At 29.4% G+C, this 24,512-nt stretch overlaps 1 protein-coding gene across 8 annotated transcripts in view; it reads left to right on the top strand.

Annotated features, from left to right (window-relative positions):
• SCCRO4 (DCN1-like protein SCCRO4) overlaps positions 1-23,876 on the top strand; it is a 72,299-nt gene extending 48,423 nt beyond the window's left edge. For all 8 annotated transcript variants that reach the window (XM_085816721.1, XM_085816724.1, XM_085816719.1 and 5 more), the window contains 3 exons: positions 7,367-7,471; positions 7,882-7,984; positions 21,834-23,876. In XM_085816721.1, the coding sequence (XP_085672847.1) occupies positions 7,367-7,471; positions 7,882-7,984; positions 21,834-21,919 (294 nt within the window). In that variant the 3' untranslated portion in view covers positions 21,920-23,876. The remainder of the gene's footprint in view (positions 1-7,366; positions 7,472-7,881; positions 7,985-21,833) is intronic.
• The last annotated feature ends 636 nt before the right edge of the window (positions 23,877-24,512 follow it).

Raw genomic sequence — 24,512 nt, 5'->3', positions numbered from 1 at the left:
AAACATTTCGTATTATTTCCGATTTTCTGTATTTTTGTCATTAATTAAAAATCTTTAAAACCTTCAGCATTTTCCTATATTCTTCAACTGCATGCAACTAATAATTATTTTAAATAATTTCTTTTTTCCTTAATTATTCCGTAGTTTTAAGAGAGTAATAAGCGAAACATTTGGGTGTTTTTTAAGGGTGATAATATTAATATTAAATTTGCATTTTACTTTTTCATATGCATTCAAGATATTCAGAAAGGGAATTATAACTTGAAACCGTTTTCAGTGTATCATAAATTTATTGATTCAAAATAAAAATTCTTGCTTTTCTGTCCAAGAAACACTAGTAAATTTTATCTGAAATAGGAAAGATGAGACATATTAATAACAAACAAAGCAATTAATTTGGAAGTCAAAGAACAAAAATCAGCGTTATATTTTCAAATTTTCACAGGACTAGTTTCGGTGGTTTTATCGAACCATCATCTTCAGCTGGTTTGACTTCCAATTTAATGTTTGTTCGGCTTGTTATTGTATCTTAATTAAACAAAGCAATGTTGTTACTTATTAGCTTACAATATAATTTATTCAATATGGTATTTTTGTAAAGAAAGAGTGTTGCTGTACATTTGGTAAAGTAAAAATAAGCATTTCATTTAATAATTATAAACGTTATTAATTATTTAATAATTAATCATAAGAATATGAATAATTAAATATTTTTTCGAAGAAAGAATATGAATAATTAAATATTTTTGCAAAGATATATTTTCCAGCGATATTTTTTTCTAGGGATCCCAGCATACATTTTTGAAGCATTATGCTCTAAATAAATGTCTTGTTTGAACATAGTATTTATTGTTGACAAATCTCCAACCAAAGGAAATACCTTACTAAGGAGGATATTCAAACAAAAATTTTTATTAGAATAAATATTTTCGTTATTTTAATACTACTAATAATATACAAACATTAGTTTAAATTCACTATAGTTGAGTGAATAAGATTGCTGGATGTTGGCAACTGAACAGTTTAGCTGCTTGTGGTCTTTATGATTTTCCTGATGCATAACGTGAATTCAAGTTAATTTTATTTAGAAAATTGCCCACAAAGGTGTTCTCTTAAAGCAGATAACCCATGACTTCTTAAAAACTGTAAAATATAATCTGTGGATATTTTCCGTTATACGATAACACGAAGAAAATGATTTCCTATACGAAACATATGATCAGCGCTGTTATTGCGCACCGTTTAATTAAATGCATCCATCTTATTCCTTACAATTAATTTTCCTTTTTCAAAGAAAGTTTGATTTCAGTAAAATGTACTATTTACAATGTGTCATTTTATTTTGCTCGTTTTTTATGCAAATATTCAAATTCAGATAGATATTGTGTAAGTTCAGAAAGCCAACTAGTCTCCAAGCGGTAAGATAGCTGAGCACCGGTAAATTCTAGCGGCTGCATGGGAGGCTTAGGGGTTTTTTATAAGTACAATTGATTGTGAATTAACAGTTTGTTTCCCACAAAAAAAAAAAAAAAAATCTACCCTGAAGACTTCCTTTCCCTTAGACAAATAGATTCTGTGTGCTTTATCATAATCCAAAATCTTAAGCGTATAAATCTTTTATCATAGGCGATGATGACGATAAAATATTTTCTATCTGATGTGTCAAGTTAGTATAATTGTATATTTCTAACGAAAATTGTTTGGCTCATGTTACCCTATAATGAAAAAAAGATTCAAATCGGTTTTTAGCTTAAACAGTATTTTCATTATTAATTATATCACAAATTTTATCAATAGTATTCTTAGTATTAATTGCAGGCATGTATTCAAGAATATAATATACACAAAGCTGTGTCTAATGATTACGGCTAATTTTTATATAAAATTTTATAGTATAAAAATTTAGGTTCATAGGTCAGCCATATTTGAAAGAGCATTTGTGTATTATAAGAAAAGAGAGAGAGAGAAATTTAAGAATCAAAAAATTTACCACGAAGTAATATAAAAATGCAATAGAATACAAAAGAGTACAATACTATTTCATGTTTTGTGGATATATTTGAAGACAGAAACATGTTTCAGCTGTATTCTTTCATCGGAGAAAAACTTTTCATATGAAGCTATTTTTTTCAAATCTTTCACTATACAAGTAATACAAAAGCAGTATAGGAATTTCTTTTCTTAATACCCAACCGAAGAGCTGAGGGGACGTACAATGATTAACATACAATGGGTGCCTTGAATTATTTTGCTTTACATGCAGTTTCCTTATATATGTAAAACAAAATAAACTTTCACTTTTCATTCCAAGATTTCAAGAACTCACAGATAGAGAGAGAGAGAAATATCTATAACAAATTTTATTGCTGTCTGACTGATTGCTTCGGAAACGTCTTCCAACTCAAGCTTTCAAGCTTCAAGCTATTCAAATACGAACGCTTCTCGGCAAAGCCATTTGGACCGCATCTGCTTTGTTAAAGAAAACCTTTTGGGGGTAAAATTATCCACTTCATCGGGTTTTTCAAACAAAGCAGTCAGTGGTCCTGTTACTACCTGCTGACCTAGAGAAATTTCTCAGAAACTTTTGTTCGAGAAAAACGAGTTTTATATTTTTAAGAATTTCCATTCTTGAAAAATAACAAGATTTTGTTATTTTTCATATATAGATGAAAAGAAACTAATTTGTTTTTAATAAAGAAGAAAAAAATTAATAAGCTTATTTAATTTTTATACACAGCACCGAGTAAGGAGACGAAATTTAATTTTCTTTATAAATATTTTTCTCAGACAATACTTTAGTGTTTTTCAAATTACGAGAATAGTGCGTTAGTGCATGCATTTTCAAATCAGATTTATTTAATTAATATATATGGATATGCCGAACAAGCACACTTTCGCACACATACACTGTATATTAGTACATACATAAAAATGAAATAAAATTTGAAAACAAACAATTTAAAAACTACTGTATTGAAAATTTGTTTTTACCTCATTTTTTTTTTCGTTATATACATTTACTTCAGTTTTTTTATATGCATTTACTTAATTTTATTTTGTTATATGCATCTGTTAGTCTTTTTGAAAAATTTTTAGATTTTTTGAGTATGGCAAAGGAAACGAGACCTATCAGCTGAAGGCAATGAATGTCTCCATGGACGACTTTCTAAGTAAAACGTACTCATGTTCATGTTACACATAGGGGAAAATCACAAAATTCAACCAGTTCGTTTGTTTGGGTTCGAATATGAGTCGAAATAGCGATAATCAGATATCTTAGCCAGGAGGCCATTGATTTGACAGATTTGGAAACCTAATAAATAGTATTTAATAAATATAATATTATTAAACGAATCGAATTTATATAAACCAAATAAAATTCTTATATCGTACACAACTAAAACTCGATATAACTTACACTGATAAGCTGATGTGTAATAACACTGATAAATTAAAATACTAAACGGAATATACATTAATTCTACATAGATAATTTTTTGTAATGTATTTCACTGGGAATGTCTGGCTGCAAAATCCTGATTATATATACCCTTATTTTAAGGTTGTCACATATCTGATGGTTTGACTTTTACCTCAAAACACAAAGAATCCACAAAATTCAGTAAAATTAATAACTTTATTTCCCTGTTGAAAATTCTCTGAATCTTTTCAAATATAAAAGCACACGCGCTAAGCAGTTTGCTTTAAATAAATGTATGCAGCAACGAGAAGATGCACTTTTGACAGCAACTCGTTTCGAAAATCGAAAATTTTTCTAAATGTAAGAGATTTGTCGCTTAAATTAATTTTTCATTAAAAAAAAAAAAAAATTAAAAGAATTGTATTGATAATTCAGATTCTGAAAACAAGAACATTGTTGTTATAAAAAACAAAGAAAAAATAAACAACATACTTCATTCAATGGGGCCCAACTTTGGCGCATAAACTTTTCAACATAAAAATATTTGAAGCATGTTATGGATAAAGGTTTATTTGATTATGGCAAAGTACTCGATGGTTATTTGCCTAAGGTGAAGGATGCCTTCGTTCGAGGACTGCCTAACGGAAATTGGCTTGCATACATGTTACACATATGGAAAACTAAGAATATCATCCTGGCAACCAGCCCGTTTGCCGGGATTCGAACTCCGGACAGAACCACCAGTTGTTCCGTTAGACTCCGCTCAGTCGCTGGTGGGCTGTCCGATAACGGAAAAGTTCAAAATTTCATATTAGAGGAAAAGTGGTAACATAGTATAATTCGAAGTTATATCCATTTCAGTAATGTGAAGAGATTTCAAGAATGTTTAATTATTTTATTTAGCTTATGACAAACTAAATAAAATAATTAAACATTCTTGAAATCGCTTCTCTTAACATACTGGTAGTTTGACCTGCATTCAAACCCCCGTGAACAAGCTGATTGCATGGGCGTTTTTATGGTTTTAACTTTTTGTAGTGCGAGATTGTTTCCCTTAGAAAATCTGTCACGAAAGCATACCTTCCTTTAGACAGATCGCCTTCACGTGCTTAATAATCTAACGAGCCAAACCAAACATAACCCGAGCGAGGACTCGTAGTCAAGGCACGTCATCATGAAAAGCTAACTAAAATTGGCTCATATTCACATTAAACATGAGCAGCAAAAATTCGCTAAAACTGGTATGCAGGCAATCCATTCGTCAGGATTTGAACCCGCTTCAAACTATTAGTATTCAATGATTTTACCGCTACTTCGTTGGCGGCCTTTTGTAGTATCTATAAGAAAAGTAATCGCAAAGACACAATCATTGCGTACCGACGGATGAGTTCGGAATTTAAAGAATAACTTTCATTCGTGCTATTGCTGTTAGCATTGACATTTGGACAGATGTTAATTTATTTTAAATTCTTTTAATGTAATTAATTCATATCTTTAAATAATTTATCTTCTGACTGTAATTTTTTATGCGGAGTATATCTAACCCTTCCGTACACTAACTGTTTTAATTCATTTACACTCCATTAATTTTAAGAGATTTTATATCGATAGATTTCTTTCCAAAAGTGTTTCAAGGATTGCATATTTTTTCTTTAGATTTCAAAACATTTTGGATTTAAAATCTTAATAATAAAATTTTTAAAACAAATATTTCTAGAAATTCCTTCGGCGTATTCATTTATTCCATTTAGTTGAAGTTTCGAGTAGAATATCTTCCTTTCAACATTTATATAATTTTTATATGTCAGTTCGCCATTTCTACGGAGCATAGAGCCACACATACGAGTACAAAACTCAGGCATGCTGAAAGCACAGTTTTAACATTTAAGAATGTAAAAAAAAAGAATATACCATTATAATAACACGCATTTGAAATACGAAGGCAAACAAGAAAGCTGGTTGCAACATTTTATATTTTTTCCTGACGAATCAGAAATTGTAATCATTTTTCAATACAAAAATAAAATACTTGATTCTATAACATATAGGCATAAAGGCGTCCTCCGTTACAATTCTTATTTTTTCTACTAAAATTCGGCAATGTACTATAACAACGTCGGATCCTGTTTGACTTTCATTTGTATAAAGTACCACAAGGCAAACAGTTGTAAAACGATTTATCTTCTTTCGCAAACTTTTAGTCTGCACACAGATAATACATACCTGCTGTCTGACAAAGATGCTTCACTCTAAGGACTTTTTCCTAAAGTGCTCTTTTCAAAGAGACTTCACACCCTATTAAGACCTTTGTGTCAACTGACAGCTGCCTGCAGAAAGGTAGGGGAAGGAAGACCAGATCGCGTCGTCTAAACATGTCTTAAGCAATCTTCACGAAATTCGGGCTTCGTGTATACACGTCTTAAGCATTTTTCGTGCGATTTGAAATTCGTGTAAAGACGGCTTAAGCATTTTTAAAGAAATTCCAAAAACATTTAAACACGTCTTAAGCAGTTAAAGGATTAAATTTTATTTGAGCTAAAATGTTTTAACTCTCTGATTGGCATGGCGTTTTGGATCTGCTCATATAAAGCTATATTTATACAGCATTTATCTGCTAAATTTGTGTAATAATTTATTTTAGTCTTCATTTTTCATAATTTTTTATTCATTAAAATGGTATTTACACCGTTAAAGAAAGTATGAAAGCAAAACATTTTAAATTATAAGCTAGTGTATGCCAAGCAACAAAAAGTCTCATGACTAGGTAATGGCAGTCATACCACTCAGGAGGTTAATCTGTTGTTGACATTTGAGGAAGATTTGATGCATGTTTAATCAATGTTAATTTTAGTGTTTAATTTTGTTGTACATGCTGCATTAATTATTAATTTTATTTTCATAATATTTAAAAGTTATTTGATAAATAAAAGCTTTCCTTCCTTAAATAAATAAAATAAAAGCTTCCTTCTGGATTTTTTTCAGTATAAAAGTAAGAAAATTAGCTAAAGAGCACAAAAATTTAAAATATTCAGTTAAACATTAATATATTTTACATTAGAATCATATTATAAATAATTCATTAACCTAAATTATGCATTATAAAGTGAATTTAAGTCAATTTGGAATTCTTTAGAAATGGCATCGCCGCACTGTGTAAAATCCTCATAGAAACTCTAGGTTTTTTGTATTTCAAGGCTGTTATTTTATTAAAACTATGAAAGTTTAGCAAAAATTTTTTGAAAATAAACTAATTTTGTATATTTAATAAAAGTTATTTTTTCTGTAAGCTATATTACTTTTTATTTTTTACTGCTGTCTCTTATTCTGTGTATCTTTTTTTTATTCCTGACTCAAAAGTTGCTTTTAGTGATGATTTGTGCATAAAAGCTTCTCTAATTAGGTCTAGGGGAAGAGAATCGTAGGAACTTGACATTCTTGTTCATCCTTTTGACTGATTTGTTACCTGATGTTTCAAAGATTTAGCTGAAAGGTTATCTATATAAAATTATGTTGCACTAAGTATAATGATGCCTTAAGTTATGTCTAAAGCTAGGCAATGCTTTCTTCGAGAGATTCTGTTATTTGAAGATAAGCCAGATGTAAAATAAATTATATTTTCTGTAGCTTATTCTGTAATATAAAAATTGTGATGAATATGTTGTGCTTTTAATAAATGTAATAAAATTGGAAATTGCAAGTTATAAAACTTTAGAAGTAATTTATTTTCTAATGCTGTTTTCTTCTTGAAGCCTCATATTTGAGCAAGAGAAACTATTTTTCATTATCGTCTAGTTTTGGACAGAAAATTTAAGTGTATCCGATTGATAAATAAAGTGTGTAAATCAGTTTTTTAAAAGGTCTTAAATAAATATTATGTGTGAATCTTGTGTAACACATGAATGATAAATATTACATTTCTTTGTTAATGTCTTTTTTAAATACCAGGATAAAGATCAACGGAGTATGGATATAGATACTGCAAAAGCTATGCTTCAGTTACTTCTTGGAAGGATATGGCCATTATATGGCTCATTTCATCAGTTCCTAGAGGTAGAAATAATATTTCCTGATTGGTAGTATTTAAAATTTACTCTGTAAAAGTTTGCTAATTTTTTTAAAGCAGATTAGAGTATAACATTTTTAAAGATTTTTTCATTCCTCTCTTCCCCCAATGCATCATGACTAGTAATACAACATTTCTAATAGCAAAATAAGCATTATGAAAGAAAAACAAAAAGTCAACTATGAGCTGCTCTAAAGTCACTATTTTTAATTTTGAAATCTGACACAAAATTTTTTTTCTTGAAACAATTTTTGTTAATATTATGATATTCATTACCTAAATTTTTAAAAAATGCCTGTTTGCATGAACCCTCTTAAAAAACCTTAAAATTTTTTTTTTAATGTGCATTTGAATAATAGGTTTTGTGAAATTAAGTAAATCATTCCTCTTCAAATAGCAATCAAAGTACAAGGTCATAAATAAAGATCAGTGGTGTAATGTTTTAGAATTCAGTCGAACCATTAAACAAGATCTGAAGAATTATGATGAAGATGGTGCTTGTAAGTATGCTTTCATTTTGCTTAAACATGGTGTTCTGTGTTAAAAATCAGCTGTCTGACATGCTGAGGATTAATATATGATGTAACCAATCCTTTAACATAAACTGTTGGACTAACTGTGACAACAAGGCTGCCCTCTGGTGAGTAGCCAGAGAAGTACTTCAGTAAAAGCCAAGGCTCCCACTCGATAGGTTGTGCCAGAGTCTTGCTCTGTAATTTTCTTATAGTTAAATGTAATGTCCGTGTGTAACTTAAACCTGTTAATAAATACTTGTTACACTATACGGGACTCTTTTATAACCCTATCTAAAACGACCCCCTCACAATGAACATTTTATCTTTCTAAATAGCTTTACCAGAATGTAAAAGAGGATTTCTTTCTTTTTCTCTTTTTAATTAAAACCCAGTAATCTAATGAGATTTCTGTATCATGATATATTTAAAAAAAAAGAGAGAATTCTTTTAATTAATGATTGAAAAATATGTCTGTGTTCAACAGTTTATTTTAACTCTCATGGTTTAAAGTATACATTATATGTCTTCTTAGTTAAATGCAAATTACCTGGTTATATAAAGCTAATCTGAAAAATAAGGTAACGAACAATAATTATACTGTTATCCCGATTTCCTATCTGAGGAGTAGCAAAAGAACACGCACTCAGGCACCACCTGTAGATGGTGTTACATCACTACGATGAAAGTTGCGTCAAATGTTGTACAATGAAATATCGTTTGTAAGATGATTTTGCTATCAAAAACATTTTCAGGTATTGAAGTGGGATAAGTTTTCTGCATCTAAAGTAAGCATCTCTACTTAAATGAATTATCAACTTCTTGTAGTGCACTGTGCTAATGTCTTGTCACATAAATGAATTTGTTTAAATGCTTCGAGTTCAGTGAAGCTAGAACAGATGTGCAAGATGAGCAGTTACTTGGTTGGCCAAAGATATATGCCATAGAAGACAGAGTTTGTCTTGTTGGAGCTCTGATTCAAGATTATTATCATGTTTGACTTAGTGAAAATGCCCATATTCTCAGTGGGCTGCACACAGTATCGTTCCAAAGTAATTTTACTCCTGGAAATGTTGGTGCATAAGCAACATACATATTTTCTCAAATCCATGGGGATCGGCTTGTCTCTCATACATTTAATATGGTTGGATGACGAAGATGTTCTATTCTTGTATTGTATTGTTTCAGGAAATCATGTTACACCTCAGAATAGAATTTGTATAGTCGTTAGCCTAAAAGTCGTTAGTCGTGCCTAAAAGCTCTTAGATATTTTTTTAAATAATTTTTGGTCTTAAGTCCTTAATTTGCACCAAAACTGCCAGAAGGTCCTTAATTTTACTCATCTGACATTTCTGTCTGTTTTTTTTTAATGACTGCCAGTTAGAGTATAAATCACTTTTTAGGAATAAATTGAATTTTATTAAAAAATTAAATTTAAATACATATTTAATTAAATATTCTTTGCGCCATTGCTGCAAGGAATGAAATTTAAATTTAAACTAATTTAAATTCTTAACAAATATGTATAAAAGTAAAAAAGCAAATTTAAATTCTGAAAAAAAGGAAAAAAGCCAAAATAATTTAAAATAATTTTTTAAAAAAATGTGCAAACATGTAAAAGATTTCATTCTTGAACTAATCTACAATATCATTTAAATTCAGAAGCATAAGCAAATCAAGTGTAAAATCTATCCATGAAAATAAATCTACTAATTTAATAAATTTAAATTAAATTAAACAATTTTTTTAAAAAATGCATATGTGAATGACCGTAGAGTAGGCAGGAGACAGACTTATCAAGGGGAAGTTGCCTCCAAACCTAACTCTCCAATCATTCAATTCGTGTTTCGTCATTCATGCAGGCAAGGGTAAAAGTCAAAACCAAAAGTAATTCCAATAAAGTGGTACCCTTAGAAATTAACATTTAAGAATTAAAGTTCAAAAAGGAAAATACTAATGAAGTCTTTTGAGTAGCAAGCAAGTAAAGTCAAGAATTAAACTTTTTCTTAAAAAATTAAATTTTTTAAAAATTAATTTATTATAAAATAATAAAAAAATCTAGAAACCAATGTATTTTAGAAATCCTTGTCTACAGAAACTTCCCCTACACGAATATGAATATCAATAAAAAGAAACTATAAAAGAACTATATATAATCCATATTAACCAATAAGAAACAAAAAGAAGTAATTCACAATTTTTAAAAAACAAATATATATTTAAAAATATAATTTCATATTTAGAAAATACTTAGATACTACATAAAAAAAAAAAAAAAAAAATACGTAAAGCAAGTAAATAGTAAGTTTTAATTTTAACTTTCCTACTATATGAGTGTTGGGGTCTGCAAAAGTGTTGTGAAGAAGTAAGTGTGTTCTTCAAATTATATAGATTGCGCTTATGTAGGTAAAGTTGAGTGTCAGGCTGCTATCTTTGTTATAGTAAAAAAATTTTTGTAAACATTAATATTAAAAATTAAATTAAATTAATTTAAAATCCTAAAGGTAGTAACATCAATTATTTAGGGAGTTAAGTAACTGAGCCAATCAAGAGCTGTAAGTTTGCTTGAAGGAAATTAAAGTGAAGTGGTATGTGAAAAAAATGTAAACTGTTTGTAATTTAAAATGTGTGTTCTGTTGAAAAATTGTGAAAATTGTTAAAAAAATTAAGTGAAAGATATTTTGTGTGAAAATTGCAAAAAATTAAAGTAATTAAGAAAAACTGAAATGTTAAGTTTTAAAGTAAAATTTCCCAAAATTATTTTGAAATGAAATCCTTAAAAAACCTCTAAAAATTTCCAGAAATTTCTCAAAAATTCCTTTAGGAAGTTAAATAAAACTTAAATTTGATGAAAGAAAATATTAAAAGTTTAATGAACTTGATTTCAATTGGTATATCAAAACTTAACTAAATACTGGCTTAAGTATGGAAAATTAGAAGAAGATTAAAATCTTCACTCAATTCGGGCTATAATTGAGACTTTTGAAAAGAGTTGGCCCTTTATTAGTAAAAGGAAAGAATCCAGTATTGATTAAATATACATATTTACAAAATATTTACAATAAAAATTTAAAATAATTTCTCTACTCTTTTATATCCTTCATTACCCTCTAGCTAAGGTTTAAGGTAATGTTATCATATCCAAAAGAGCCAAAAAATTATAAAGTAAAGGCCTGCCTTTTTAATATATAAATTAATAAATTTTGGTGGTACATGGTTATCAACTTGTACATTAATTAGTTTTATGATTTCTTCCTTTAAATCGTCATTTTCAGTACATATATTTTTTATTCTGATAATTTGGCTATGAAACGTGTTTTCTATTACTTTTCTAGAGATATTAGAGTTCCAATTAATTAGTTTAATGGTAGGAAAATGGAAATTCCTTCTTTTATCAAATAATTTAATTTTGCTGTGTTTAATAATTTGCAGGTCTAGGAATTCAATAGTATCTTGATTTGTATTCATTTTATTAAGTGTTAAACTATTTGGGTAAATTTTGAATTGCTCAAAAGTAGAATTATTATTGAAAGTTATAATATCGTCTATGTATCTAAAAGTATGAGCAAATAGCTTTAATTCATTTTTATTTAAACTGAGTTGGAATTTATATTCAAATGTAAAAAGAAATAGGTTACAAGTTTGTGTAGAACTGTTTGCTCCCATAGGAATTCCTCTAACTTGCTGAAAGATCTTATTATTGTATTTAATGTAGTTATTAAATAATGCACAATTTAGATAAGTATTCCATCTTTCAATACAAAGGATGTCAAGTATGCCAGGAAAAAGTTGTGGGAGTTGCATTAAACTAGTAAAAATTTCTTCTAATGGTAGAGAAGTATAAAGGTTTTCAAAGTCATACGAGTTAATGTTCTTGATTGTTAAACTTTTAAAACTGCTGAGAACTGGAGCATTATTATAAGTAATCCAACTATAATTGTGTTGTTTGTTAACGAGTTGTTGGATTAAATTACAGATTTTTTAAGTATAATTGCAAATATGTAATCTGTATTCTTTTTATAATTATTTGTACCATTAGCAATAAATCTAAATTTGAGTGGTGATTTATGAAATTTTGAGAGAGCATATAGATTTGCTAATCTATTGTAGTTAGATGGTTGTGAAATTTGCAGTTTCTTATGAAATGCTTTTAGCTTTTTTGCAATAACATTTTCTTGTAGATTGGTGAGTTTGTAAGTAATGGCATTATTGAGTTCAGTATTAATTAATGAGACATAAAAAAATTTTCATATTATGCTAAAGTTATTATTGGCTTTGTCAATTTTGGTAATTATGAACTTTTGTTTTAAATCCTGTAAAAGAGGTATGAGAATATTCCACTGTAAATTGCTATTAAATTCAATTCTTCGAATTTTTTGCTTGAATTCTTCTAATACTGCATGTTTCCATGCCATAAAGGTAGAATTTGGAATATTTAATTTGAAACTAGTTTTAACTATAAATTCGTCTATTATATTTTTTACGAAACTTTTAAATCTGTGATGTTTGTTAATTTTTAGTACTGGTCTAAATTTGGTACTTTTTTCCATTAAAATTCTTAAATGTTGGTTTTGAACTATTGCTAAATTGCCTGTTATAATATGTTGGAATATTTTGTGGCGATGCATTGACAAATATGTATTTGATGGCTTAACATTTGATTTATTTTGAAATTATGTGGTACTAAATTTCATCAACATTTTGGCTCATCAACATTTTGACTCACCAACATTTTGGCAATTTCGAGATCAGCTTAGGTGCAAAATCTTTTATTCAAAGATTTGTGAAACTTTGACGATTTTTTGTACAACATTGATAAATATCATAGAAATAATGATAATACAGTCAAAAGTCGTTAATTCGGACACCCATAATCCAGACCTCAAAGCTAAAAACTTTCTGCGCATGCACCGCATTGACACATGCGCATAGGCGTTTACGCGTGCGCGTTTTATGTATAACGGACGGTATAATCTAAAATTATCTAATTATCTATTTCAGTTAATGTTGATGATTGCGTTGTTTCTTAATCTTCGAATTGGATCCGGTTTATTATTTTTTGCAGACTGTAAGAGCAATTTTATAAAAGTAAACTTGAACTTTCAATTATGTCAAATAGAATTTCCGTTTCTGGAGCTCCCAAAGGATCGTACAAAACAAAAGTATGTTTCGATGTCCATCAAACAAAAAGTGGAATTCCTGCAAAAAATGGATAAAGACATGAAGAATGTGACAGAGAGGTTAGTGAAAACGAAAAATTTCGATTAACAAGTTAGTCGGTATTCTCGGCACAACAATTAATGGGACTTGAACAGCGGAACTTTGTAACTGAACAAGAAATCGTGTCTGTTTATAGAATTAAAGAGAAAGTAATATCACATACAACGAAGCAACTTAAAACAACTTCCATTGAAAGAAATGTTTAATAAAGTAAACAAATAAATATTAAGCTTTTTTTTGTAAATTTTGATACCCTTTAGATTATAATTGTTCTTTATTTCATAAATTAAGGTTTCATATTTTTTATTTTAGAATTTCTGCATGCCATCTTACGAGATTTAAACTTATGATCTATAATCCAGAAAAATCGATGATCCGGAATCGCCGAAATCCCGACGAGTCCGGATTAACAACTTTTGACTGTATATTAAAATTATATTTAAGAAATAACATTAAAATAAAGTGTTTTTTCCCCTCCTGCCATATTTTAAAGTGACATTACTTTCTATTTTGGTGACTTGGAAATATTTTGAATCTGAGAAATAAACAAAGAAATAAATACTATAAAACACATTTTCTGAAAAAAACAAAAATGCTACTTGCTACTGAAGTTATTTAAAATATAATTTCAGTTGTCTTTATGTATATTTTTCAGTTTTTTCCCCCATGTGCGTGTTTTAGAATATTTAAATGTGTAAGAGTTTTCTCTTGATAATTCAGTTTACACTTTTGTTTTCTGAATTTTCCCCCCCAAAAGTCTTCTTGCGTTTTGTTCTTATAGATTTAATAGCAATAATTTTTCTTTTGGATTTCAGACCTCATACCTAGGAAGAAGATTTCTGTATTGTATTGTTACAATATATTTTATATTATTTCACAGTAAAGGCAAGATTTATAGATTGTTATTTTAAAGGCAAGAATTATACACCTACAATTTCCAGAAAAATGTGATGAAAGGAAAAATATCTTCATCGTATTTGTTCTTGCCGAAGATAGCTCGAACTTATTTAATGATACTTAACTTCAGTAAGTGGACTGTAATATTAACAATAACAATTTTATTTTAACAAAAACAACATTATTGAATACTAGCACACGCATGTGCTTATAGTTACCTATGTAACTTAGCTAAAGCGAGCAACCATATGCTCTTACATCAAGTCAGAAATCATTCATACTAATAAAGCAAAAACGAAATAACTTTAGGGTTACACTAAAGCCAAACTCTGCTTGGCGTAAAACAATGCTGCCAAGCAATACTCTTTCAGACACCGAACATCCCACCCGGCGTTGAAATATTAATTTCAATACAATAAGTAAAATTCAAAAAAGTAATAAATGTTCATACAATACAAAATGATACAATGTAAATTAATGCACAAATTATAATACAAGTAATTACACTGTAAAAAGAACAAATATGATGGATTACAATTCAAACCTTCAAATAAACATAAAAATTCGTACATTATTTCTCAATTGGCAGTACAGCAATTTTAGTAACTGCTCGTTTATAAATACCATTTTTGGTTTTGACAGAGACAACTCACACAAGGTTGTCCTTCCCATAAAACACATCTACAATTCTCCCTAACAACCATTTACAGGTAGGAAGATTTTCTTCCTTGATCACTACCATATCCCCTATTTTAATATTTTGTTTAGCAATCATCCATTTATTTCTTTGAATCAAAGTGCTCAAGTAATTATTAGTCCAGTTCTTCCATATATTTTGTACCATTTTTGTAGTTTTTTGCCATAAACTAAGTCTGTTATTATCTACTTCTGTTAAATTGGGTTCAATTATTGAATTGATCGGTCGACCTATAAGGAAATGACCAGGGGTCAAAACATTTAAATTATCAATATTAGAAGTTAACGGTGTAAGAGGGCGAGAATTTAAGATTCCCTCTACTTGAACTGTTACTGTCAAAAATTCTTCGTAGGTTAATACTGAATTTCCTACTGTTTGTTTAAAATGAAATTTAAAGGATTTTACTCCTGCTTCAGATAGACCATTAAAATTTGGTGCTCTTGGGGGTATAAACTTCCATTGTATAACTTCCTCGGCTAGAAAGTTAGCTAAAGTTCCATTCTGCTTTAGAAAAATACTCATTAATTTTTTTATTTTTGTATTTGCACTAACAAAGTTTTTTGCATTGTCACTAAATATTTTTTTTGGTTTACCTCGTCGGGCAAAGAACTTCTTCAGACAAGCAATGAATGCTTCTGTGGTTAAGTCATTGGCAATCTCTAGATGAATTGCTTTTGTCACCATACAAACAAAAATACAAACATATATCTTATGATAGTTACCCTTGCGTTGCCCTTTGTACTTTATCAAAAATGGGCCGCAGTAATCAATAGCACAACAATTAAATGTAAAGTTAATATTAATTCTCTCTTTAGGTAATTCTCCCATTAGTTGTTGAGAAATTATTGGTTTTGCCTTAAAGCAAATTATGCAGCTTTGGACTATCTTTCTAGCTATATTCCTGCCATTAATGGGCCAATAAATTTGTCTAATTGAATTTAATAGTGATTGTGGACCATTATGAAAATCCTTTTCATGAAAATAAATAAATATAAGTTCAGTTAACTTATTCTTGGCAGGCAAAATAATGGGATGTCTTTGACTATAACTTAAATTAGAATTCTTTATCCTACCACCTACCCTTAACAGACCTTTTTCATCTAAGAAGGGATCAAAATATTTTAACTTACTCCTTGATGTTATCTGTAGACCTTTCTGCAACAAAGAAATTTCTTCTGCAAAATACCTACCTTGGACATATTTAAGGAGTGTATTCCTTGACAGCTCCATTTCATCTATACTAATACTACCTGTTCGTTTCTCACTTGTGTTCCTACAGTTGTAGATAAATCTGAAAAGTAAACTAAGAATTCGTATTAGTTTCAAGAAATCATTAGTTATTTTTAGGAAGTCATCAAAGAATGAATCAGTTTTTAAAGTCAACAAGGCAGTCGTAACTGGTTTCAGTTCTGAAGAATAAAGCTCATCACTAAGTCCATTTTTATCTTGAAAATTGTCCTTGTTTAAAAAATCAGGACCTTTCCACCACAGCTTGTTAGATCCAAGAGTTGTAGCATCTGATCCTCTGGAAATGATGTCGGCTGGGTTCATTTCTGAAGACACATGTCCCCACTGATAGTTAGAAGTAAGTTGTTGAATTTGTGAGACTCTATTACTCACAAAGGTTTTCAAAAGATGCGGTGATGTATTGATCCAGGCTAAAGCAATGCTTGAATCTGACCAGAGCTTAACGTCATCAATTTTGAGTTTCAAAGCTTCTAAAACCTTTTGCATAAGTTTGGACAGGAGTAGACATGCTGATAGTTCTAATCTAGGAATAGTCATAGTCTTGATTGGTGCTACACGAGATTTGCTACAAAGAAGTTTACTACAATATTCACCAGGGCTTGTAATGCTTTGAAGATATATCACTGCCCCAAATGCCTTCTCGGAGGCATCCGCAAATCCCTGTAAAATGAGCATTGAAAAGGTCTCTTTTAAAATGCAACGAGGTACTTGTATATTTTCTATACTCTGAAGAGTTTTAATAAGCACATTCCATTCATTGGCAAGAGGTGGTGGTAACTGTTCCGCCCAGTCTAGCTTAAGCAACCAAAGTGCTTGCATGAATATCTTTGCCTTGCTAATAATAGGACCGAGTAGGCCTAAAGGATCATATAATCTCGCTATTTGAGTTAAAACATCTCTCTTCGTAACATCAGGCTTTTCATTAACAGTAACTTTATATTGCAATGTATCCTTCTTATTATTCCACAACATACCTAACGTCTTCACAGTTGTATTACTATTACGATCAAATGAAAAATTCTGTAAATCAGAGTTCTGAGAATCAAAACTAGTACACCACTTGTGTAGCTTCATTCCTCCTTTTTGGAGCAATTCTGTCAAATCTTTCTGGAGCTGAATGCATTCCTTCAAATTCGAAGATCCAGTAAGACAGTCGTCTACATAGAAATCTTCCAAGACCACTTTCGATGCTACAGGAAAATCCTTTTTTTCATCATTCGCTAACTGTTGAAGAGTCCTTTGTGCCAAATATGGAGCGCATGCTGTGCCATAAGTTACCGTTTTGAGTCTGTTTTGAGCTATAGGCTTATCTTCATCTTCCTTCCAAAGTATTTTCTGATATTTGGTCTGCGATGGCAATATTTCAATTTGTCGAAACATCTTCTCAATATCGGCAGTAAATGCATAAATATGCTTTCTAAACCGTATCATGATGGAAAAAAGTTCCTCTTGAATCATTCCACCTTTACATAATATGTCGTTCAATGAACAACCGTTAGTAGTTTTGGCACTCGCGTCGAACACAACGCGTAACTTTGTTGTTTTACTATCAGGTTTCAGCACGCCATGATGAGGAAGAAAATATCCTCCTTCAGTTTCAGAATAGTCTTCCATCCTCTCCATATGATTTAATGATTCATATTCCCTTAAAAATGAAACATAAAGTTCTTTCATTACAGAATCACTCGACAAACGTTTCCACAACTGATTCAGTCTTTTTTCAGCGATTTCCTTTGAATCCCCTAATTGTATGTTTTCACCAATATCTGGCTTGAACGGCATTTTAACCACATATCTTCCATCCGCATGCCGGTAAAATGAGTTTTTAAAAAGTTCGTTGCAATAATTTAATTCAGAATTAACTGTAGATTTAGTTTCATTTACTTCTTCAACTTCCCAGAATGACTTTACTAAGTTATTTAACGAATTAATCTCTATTGACAAAAAACAATAATTTAAGTCATAATTTTTTACATTTGGAATTCTAATGCTTCCAGAAACTAAAAAGCCGAAGCAGCTGTTTTGAAGAAGTAACTCATTATCTTTTAAACGTATTTTATCTGTTTTTAAAAATTCAAAAAATAATTCCGCACCTAATAATAAATCTACCTTTTTTGCCTTGAAAAATTCATCATCAGCTAACTTTATTCCTTTCGGAATATTTAATTTCGAAATATCAATAGATTTCGATGGCGTCATGTCAGTTATTTTGGGAACAACTAATAACTCTATTTCCCATTCATTTTCCTTTTCTAAGTTCGATAAACGCATCTTTATTTGCGATTTAACATTCAAAGTAGTGTTGCCTATTCCACTAACTGGAATAAATGCTCGTTCTTTTTTTATTCCTAATGAGTTCATAACACCTACAGTACAAAAATTACAAGTCGAAGCTGAATCAAGCACGGCTCTAAAAGGAATTCGTTCATCGTATTTCTAGATTCTCTATCTAATTTATGCAATAAAATATTTAATATCAAAACATCAGATAAATTATTTCTATCAAATTCTAATACACTTAAAGATCTCAAACATCTTTTAACATTATCTACCAGTGATCTCAACTGAGAAGGTGAATCATTAATTTTTTCAAATTTCAACAAATTATTGATAAAGGCATCAACTACTGCTCTTTTGTTTTCATATCTGCTTTCAAGTGCAGAAAATAGCGACTCAAATGTATCCTGACATGATTCTAACATTTTTGCTTCACCTTTAAGTGATGCTTTCAAATAAAACAGTTTCTCAGTATCATTTAAATTATTATTATTACCAATCATAGACATAAATTGCACTTTAAAATTTTTAAAATCTTTATATTTACCATAAAATTGAGGAAGAGGTAAATCAGGCAGTTTAAAATTTGATTTAGAAACAGTTTTGGTTTCAAATTTATCTTTATTATTTGTTTCACAATTAGAAAGAAAAATTCTAAATCTTACTTCGAACTCTTCGATGCTTTCTTCCAATTCTTGTGTAATGCTTAGATTATCTTTCAAGTCAATTTCCTCTGGCAAATTGGTATATTCCACTATGAGTTGTTTAACCCGAGATTTTAATTCCAACAAAGAATCCAATTTAGTCTTCATAATAACATCATGGTTCAGTTTATTCTCCTCCATTTTATACTCATCAAGGAATTTTATCAAAGCTCCGAGTTTCGTTTTCACTACGCCGCGTTGGCGATTCAATGAAACAATATTAGTAGCCATTTTCTTCTCCGGCTAACGTGAGACCAAACTGTTCTTGCCGAAGATAGCTCGAACTTATTTAATGATACTTAACTTCAGTAAGTGGACTCTAATATTAACAATAACAATTTTATTTTAACAAAAACAACATTATTGAATACTAGCACACGCATGTGCTTATAGTTACCTATGTAACTTAGCTAAAGCGAGCAACCATATGCTCTTACATCAAGTCAGAAATCATTCATACTAATAAAGCAAAAACGAAATAACTTTAGGGTTACACTAAAGCCAAACTCTGCTTGGCGTAAAACAATGCTGCCAAGCAATACTCTTTCAGACACCGAACAGTATTAACACATAATGGATGTATTTTATAGAATTTTTAGAAGAACAGTGAAAACACAGTTTCTTGCAGTTTCTTCTTTTGATCTCAGAAGTTTTTCATCTGGCATGTTTATCTTTCCTTTATTTTCTTATCTGTAGAGACAAGCACTGAAGCAAGGCAAATAAGGAAATTGAAAAGTGACAATTTATTAAAAGATTCATCTTGTATGTCTCAGTGCACCACAGATACCTCAGCGCCTACCCTGAATTCTGAAACTGTTACCCTAATTTTTTTTTTTTTTTTTTTTTGTTGTTGTTGTTGTTGTTGTTGTTGCTTGGTGCTTCACTGAATTCTAAAAATTCTGCCAGAAAATTATTCTTCAAAGATGCATTGTTAAAACACTAACAAGTTCGGTGATGAAGCAATGACTTGTGGAAACATTGATTTTAGAAAAGATGCTAATGAGAAGGAGATTGGTGTAAATTTGTTAAAATATTTGGCAGATTTTCGAATTAAAAAGGCGCATAAACATTTTGTTATTTGTTGTTACAGAACATATTTTTTTATAGATTTTAGTGCATCATTTTATAATCAATATCATAAATTCTAACAGCTACAAAATGTTTAGTGCTTTTTAATGGATATTTTTTAGAAATTAAAAGAAATGTAATTGTAACCACATAAATCTATGGTTATGACTAAGGTATCTAACTGCGTAGTTTAATTAGTTGTAACTAACTGCTCTCCCTTAGATGTTAGTATGTAGTTCTCTCCTTTCCTTAATCCTTATTATAAATGCAAGATACAATACATACAATACAAAAATGTAAAAATTTATCTAAAGCTTTATCCTTACAACTAATGAGACTTAAAATAATACAGAGCAACCTATCATCTCTGGTGCTTCAGTGGTTTATTGGAACTTTATATTAAATGTTGTATATTAACTGGGTTATAACTTCAGTAAATCTACACAAAGCTACAACACTAATTGGGTAAGACTAAGCAGTTAACTTTCAAGACTTGCAACCCTACCAGTGTCAGCTGTTTATATTGTTCTGATTTCTGTTTAACAAGCAGCTACAGTGGCTGTAACCAAACTTCTGTTATGAGTCATGCTGATTATCAAGCTTCTGTTATGAGCCATGCTGATTACTTCACAATTTAACTTATGGCTCTTGACATGAAACTGCATATACCTCTGGATTGAGCGACTATGTGACAAAGTGAGGCATAAAAGAAAGAAACAATTATATAGCTGATAGTAAAATTTAAATGATAAGCCACTAATTTTTAAAATATGTGGAGCTGTGTAAAATATAAATGTTCCAAGAAATTCTTAATTTAATGCTCAGTATTTGAAAAAAATTATGAAGTTAATTTTTTTCTTGAATTTGTTTTATAAGTTAAATATTAGATTATGTATATTAATAATGCACCCTACTTACAGATTTATTTTATTCTCACAGATTAGAAAAGGGAAGTTGCAAAAGTAAAATTTGGGTGTAGATAATTGCTTTATTTATTCAGTTTCTATTTGCTTGACAGAGCCTTAATTTTTTTAATTGATGGTTCTTAAAAGTGCTTAATTTTCCCATACAGAAGTATGAACAAACGCTATCAGAACCAAATATCTTTATTGTAGAAGCATCTATCATCCATCACCATGTTCCTAGAAATTCAAAGCTGCTCCTTTCACAAAGTCATAGAGATAATCTTATGGGACTACACCAAGGTTATGCTGCCTGTTGATTTCCTTGCTAGGAAAGCAGCGGTGAATGCTGCCAGGTATTGTGACACACTGGCAATTCACAGAAGTTTTTATTTTGAAACTTGCTGAATGTGATGATATTTTGAAATAAGAATTTGCTTTGTATGAACTTAAAATAATGGAAGAATCATTTTCAGTGCATTTATATATATATGGGAGGGCAGCTGTTTATGTTTCAGTTTTATAATATTAAAAGTATAACATAGTAAAATGTTAAATTATACTTGTATTTTTTGCCCATAGATATTTTTAATATAAGCAGATTGATGCTTTCTGTGAGTTATTATGTTAATCCCCAAGATAATGCATTTTTCAATTATAACAATTTTAAATGAACTGTTGTTTTTAATGTTCTTTAAATGAATATGATATTAAGTTCAGAGAAGGGAGAATTACTTTATTTTGTAATTTCTGTATTTGTTTATAAAAATCTTTTTTAGAGTTTTGATAAGAATTTTTATTTATTCATATCTTTTGTCATTTAGGGCCTGTTCTACTTGATGAATTTGTTGATTGGTTAAAGGCAAAGCAAAATAATGGAAGCCAAAAGCCAAGTCATTCTACTTTTTAACTGATTCTTCTAGTTCTGTGGTGCCAAATAATAGGCATGTTTGAGGATTAAAAAAAAAAAAAAAATGGAACATTTTTCTAGGAAAAAAGGCATATTCTTCAGTCTTTACACCAGAAGAACTTGTGATATTCTGTATTATTATGAATGAGCTGCAAAGTTCTACCTAGAAACAAGTATCCAGTCGGCCAGGCCTTCCCCCTTCCCAAGTTTGTTATTTGTATATGTGTTCAGTTGTTTCTCCACTATCACTTAAGTTGTGTATGCCAAATTTTAAACTCAGGAACCAACATACTGCTTTATCTCTCTTGTATATTGGAAAGTATGGGCATGTTCCATTATTGAATATTATTGTATCAGTTGCACATGTCTTGGACAAATTAGAATGGATTTTATTTCTTGTAAATTTTGTTATAAAAGTGATTTGCATAACTTTGTTGGTTTTCTAATTTTATTAGATGTATGCATTTTTTCACTATTATTGATTTATTTTGTTTGCGGAATGTTTAGTTTAAATCACTGCTGTTTAATTTGGAAACCTAATTAATTATCAGGATTTTTATTATTAAATACTACTATTTTTTATTTTTAGTGTTACTTAAATATTTTCTTTTTTGGGTGGGTCATTAAATAAATTTGAACTGCAAAAATCTGGTTTTTAATTTAATCAATGATTTTTTCCCTTAATTTTTAGAACATGCATCATTTACAATCAATTAAAAAATGTAAGTGTTCTTTTTTGTTCAGTATAATTACATTTTTATTTTATAAGTGCTTTTTAAGTTGCAAGATTAAAGCAAAAGTAATTAAACTGAAGTTATCGTTAATATTGTGTAATAATAATTTTTATTTTGGGGGGTAATTTTCATAAAGCTTATAAATAGTTTCATACATTTTTTAAGTTGTTATAAAAGTTCTAATTCCATATATCACTAGATGGGTAGTTTATTGTGTCTAATATAAAATATGGATATGGCTATAAAAGTACGTATTAAAATTTATTTTTAATAAGGAAATTCCAAAAAATTAATCCCTTCTTCTAGGCATACCTCATCCAGAATAAGATATATTTGATAATTTAATTTTTTTTAATATGACAATTCATGAAAGAGACAATTTTACATTCTAGACATGAAATTTTTTAACTCGTGAGATTCTTCAGATACAAATTGTTAAAACGCTTTACATTATAACTGTATGATATAGATCCATCCTTTCAACTTTTAATTCAGAACATAATATGCGAGTTGGACGCTTTTGGGGGGGGTAAAGTACTAAACTTTACACATTTTAAGTGTCATGAATTTTGATGTTATTTTTCCTTTGTGTAATAAATATCAACTTTCAGTTACTCTTCATTTATTTAAACTGAATTAAAAAATGGTACTATAAATATAGCAAATAATCATTATTGAAAAAATCCATGTTTTGGAGGAGAAAAATGTTAATTTAAGAGGAATTTTGAAGTTGTTGTAGTATTTTATGTTTTTCATATGGATGAAGTTTTTTCAGAAAAAATTCTTGTATGATAAATTTGTGTGCTTTAAAATTTTAGTTTTAGAATAGTTAGAATTATGTTTTAGTAACTGTGTGAGATTTTTCCCTTTCATTTGAATGTGTTCTGTGATGTCTACAAAAAAGGCATTTTGCACTAATAAAATTTTTATGTTTATTTATTAATTGCATAAATAAAGAAAAGAATAGCCTTAATGAGGTATGCCCGATCAGAGCATTGTAATTTTATTTCTCTACAAAAATTAGCAATAAACCTATGATAATTTGTCCATGGCTGTACTATCCCATTCCAAGTGTCTTACAGTGCTTCAGTTGGTTTCATAAAATTGCTGCTGATTGACTTATCGTCTACAGCACAAGTCCAGTGTGCCTACTGTGTGTATATATATATATATGCTAGAAGTTCTCTCAAAAAAGTAGTACAATAAAAATATTTGCTGTTTAATGTACTATGTTATTTTCTTATATTCTCAGGATTTTGGTTTATTACTTTTGACTTTTTAATGTTAATCTATTAACACTCAAATTTAGCATATACTGTTCAAGGAAATTTAAAAATTCCTGAAGTGTTTATCATAGTTTAATCATCTCTAGGATAACATGAATAAAAAGTTTCAGATTGTGGTAGTTTGATATGAGAATTTTATGATTTAAAGAATGAAAACAGTAAAATTATGAGAGGAATAAAATAAATAATAAAATGAATTTATGATTTAAATAATACAAAACAATAAAATGGTCGTAAAATTACAATGGCAATAAAATGACAATTAAGTAACAAATTTATAAGCAGAATTTATACATACATCTTATCTGAAATTGAGAACTTTGATAGCATCAAGTGATGGCAATGTGAGTACTGGCAATACCTTTTTAAACAGAAGCCCAACTACGTGATCATGATGTCACAAATTGGCAGCAGACAATTGCCATTGGTCATTTACTTCCTGCAGTAAAAGTATATACATTTTTAGAGCTTTACTAAATGAATGGTTTCTTCTAATGATGTATATATATATATATAGAGAGAGAGATATGAAAATGCATATTTTCAATTCATTCTCGAATATAATTTTGGAAA

This window comes from Stegodyphus dumicola, chromosome 5 (genome assembly GCF_044657685.1).
Source record: "Stegodyphus dumicola isolate Sdum_Otavi_A_Nest chromosome 5, ASM4465768v1".
Taxonomy (NCBI): Eukaryota; Metazoa; Arthropoda; class Arachnida; order Araneae; family Eresidae; genus Stegodyphus; species Stegodyphus dumicola.
The sequence above is the reverse complement of the archived record's forward strand: the minus strand, read 5'-3'. Positions and strand labels throughout refer to the sequence as shown.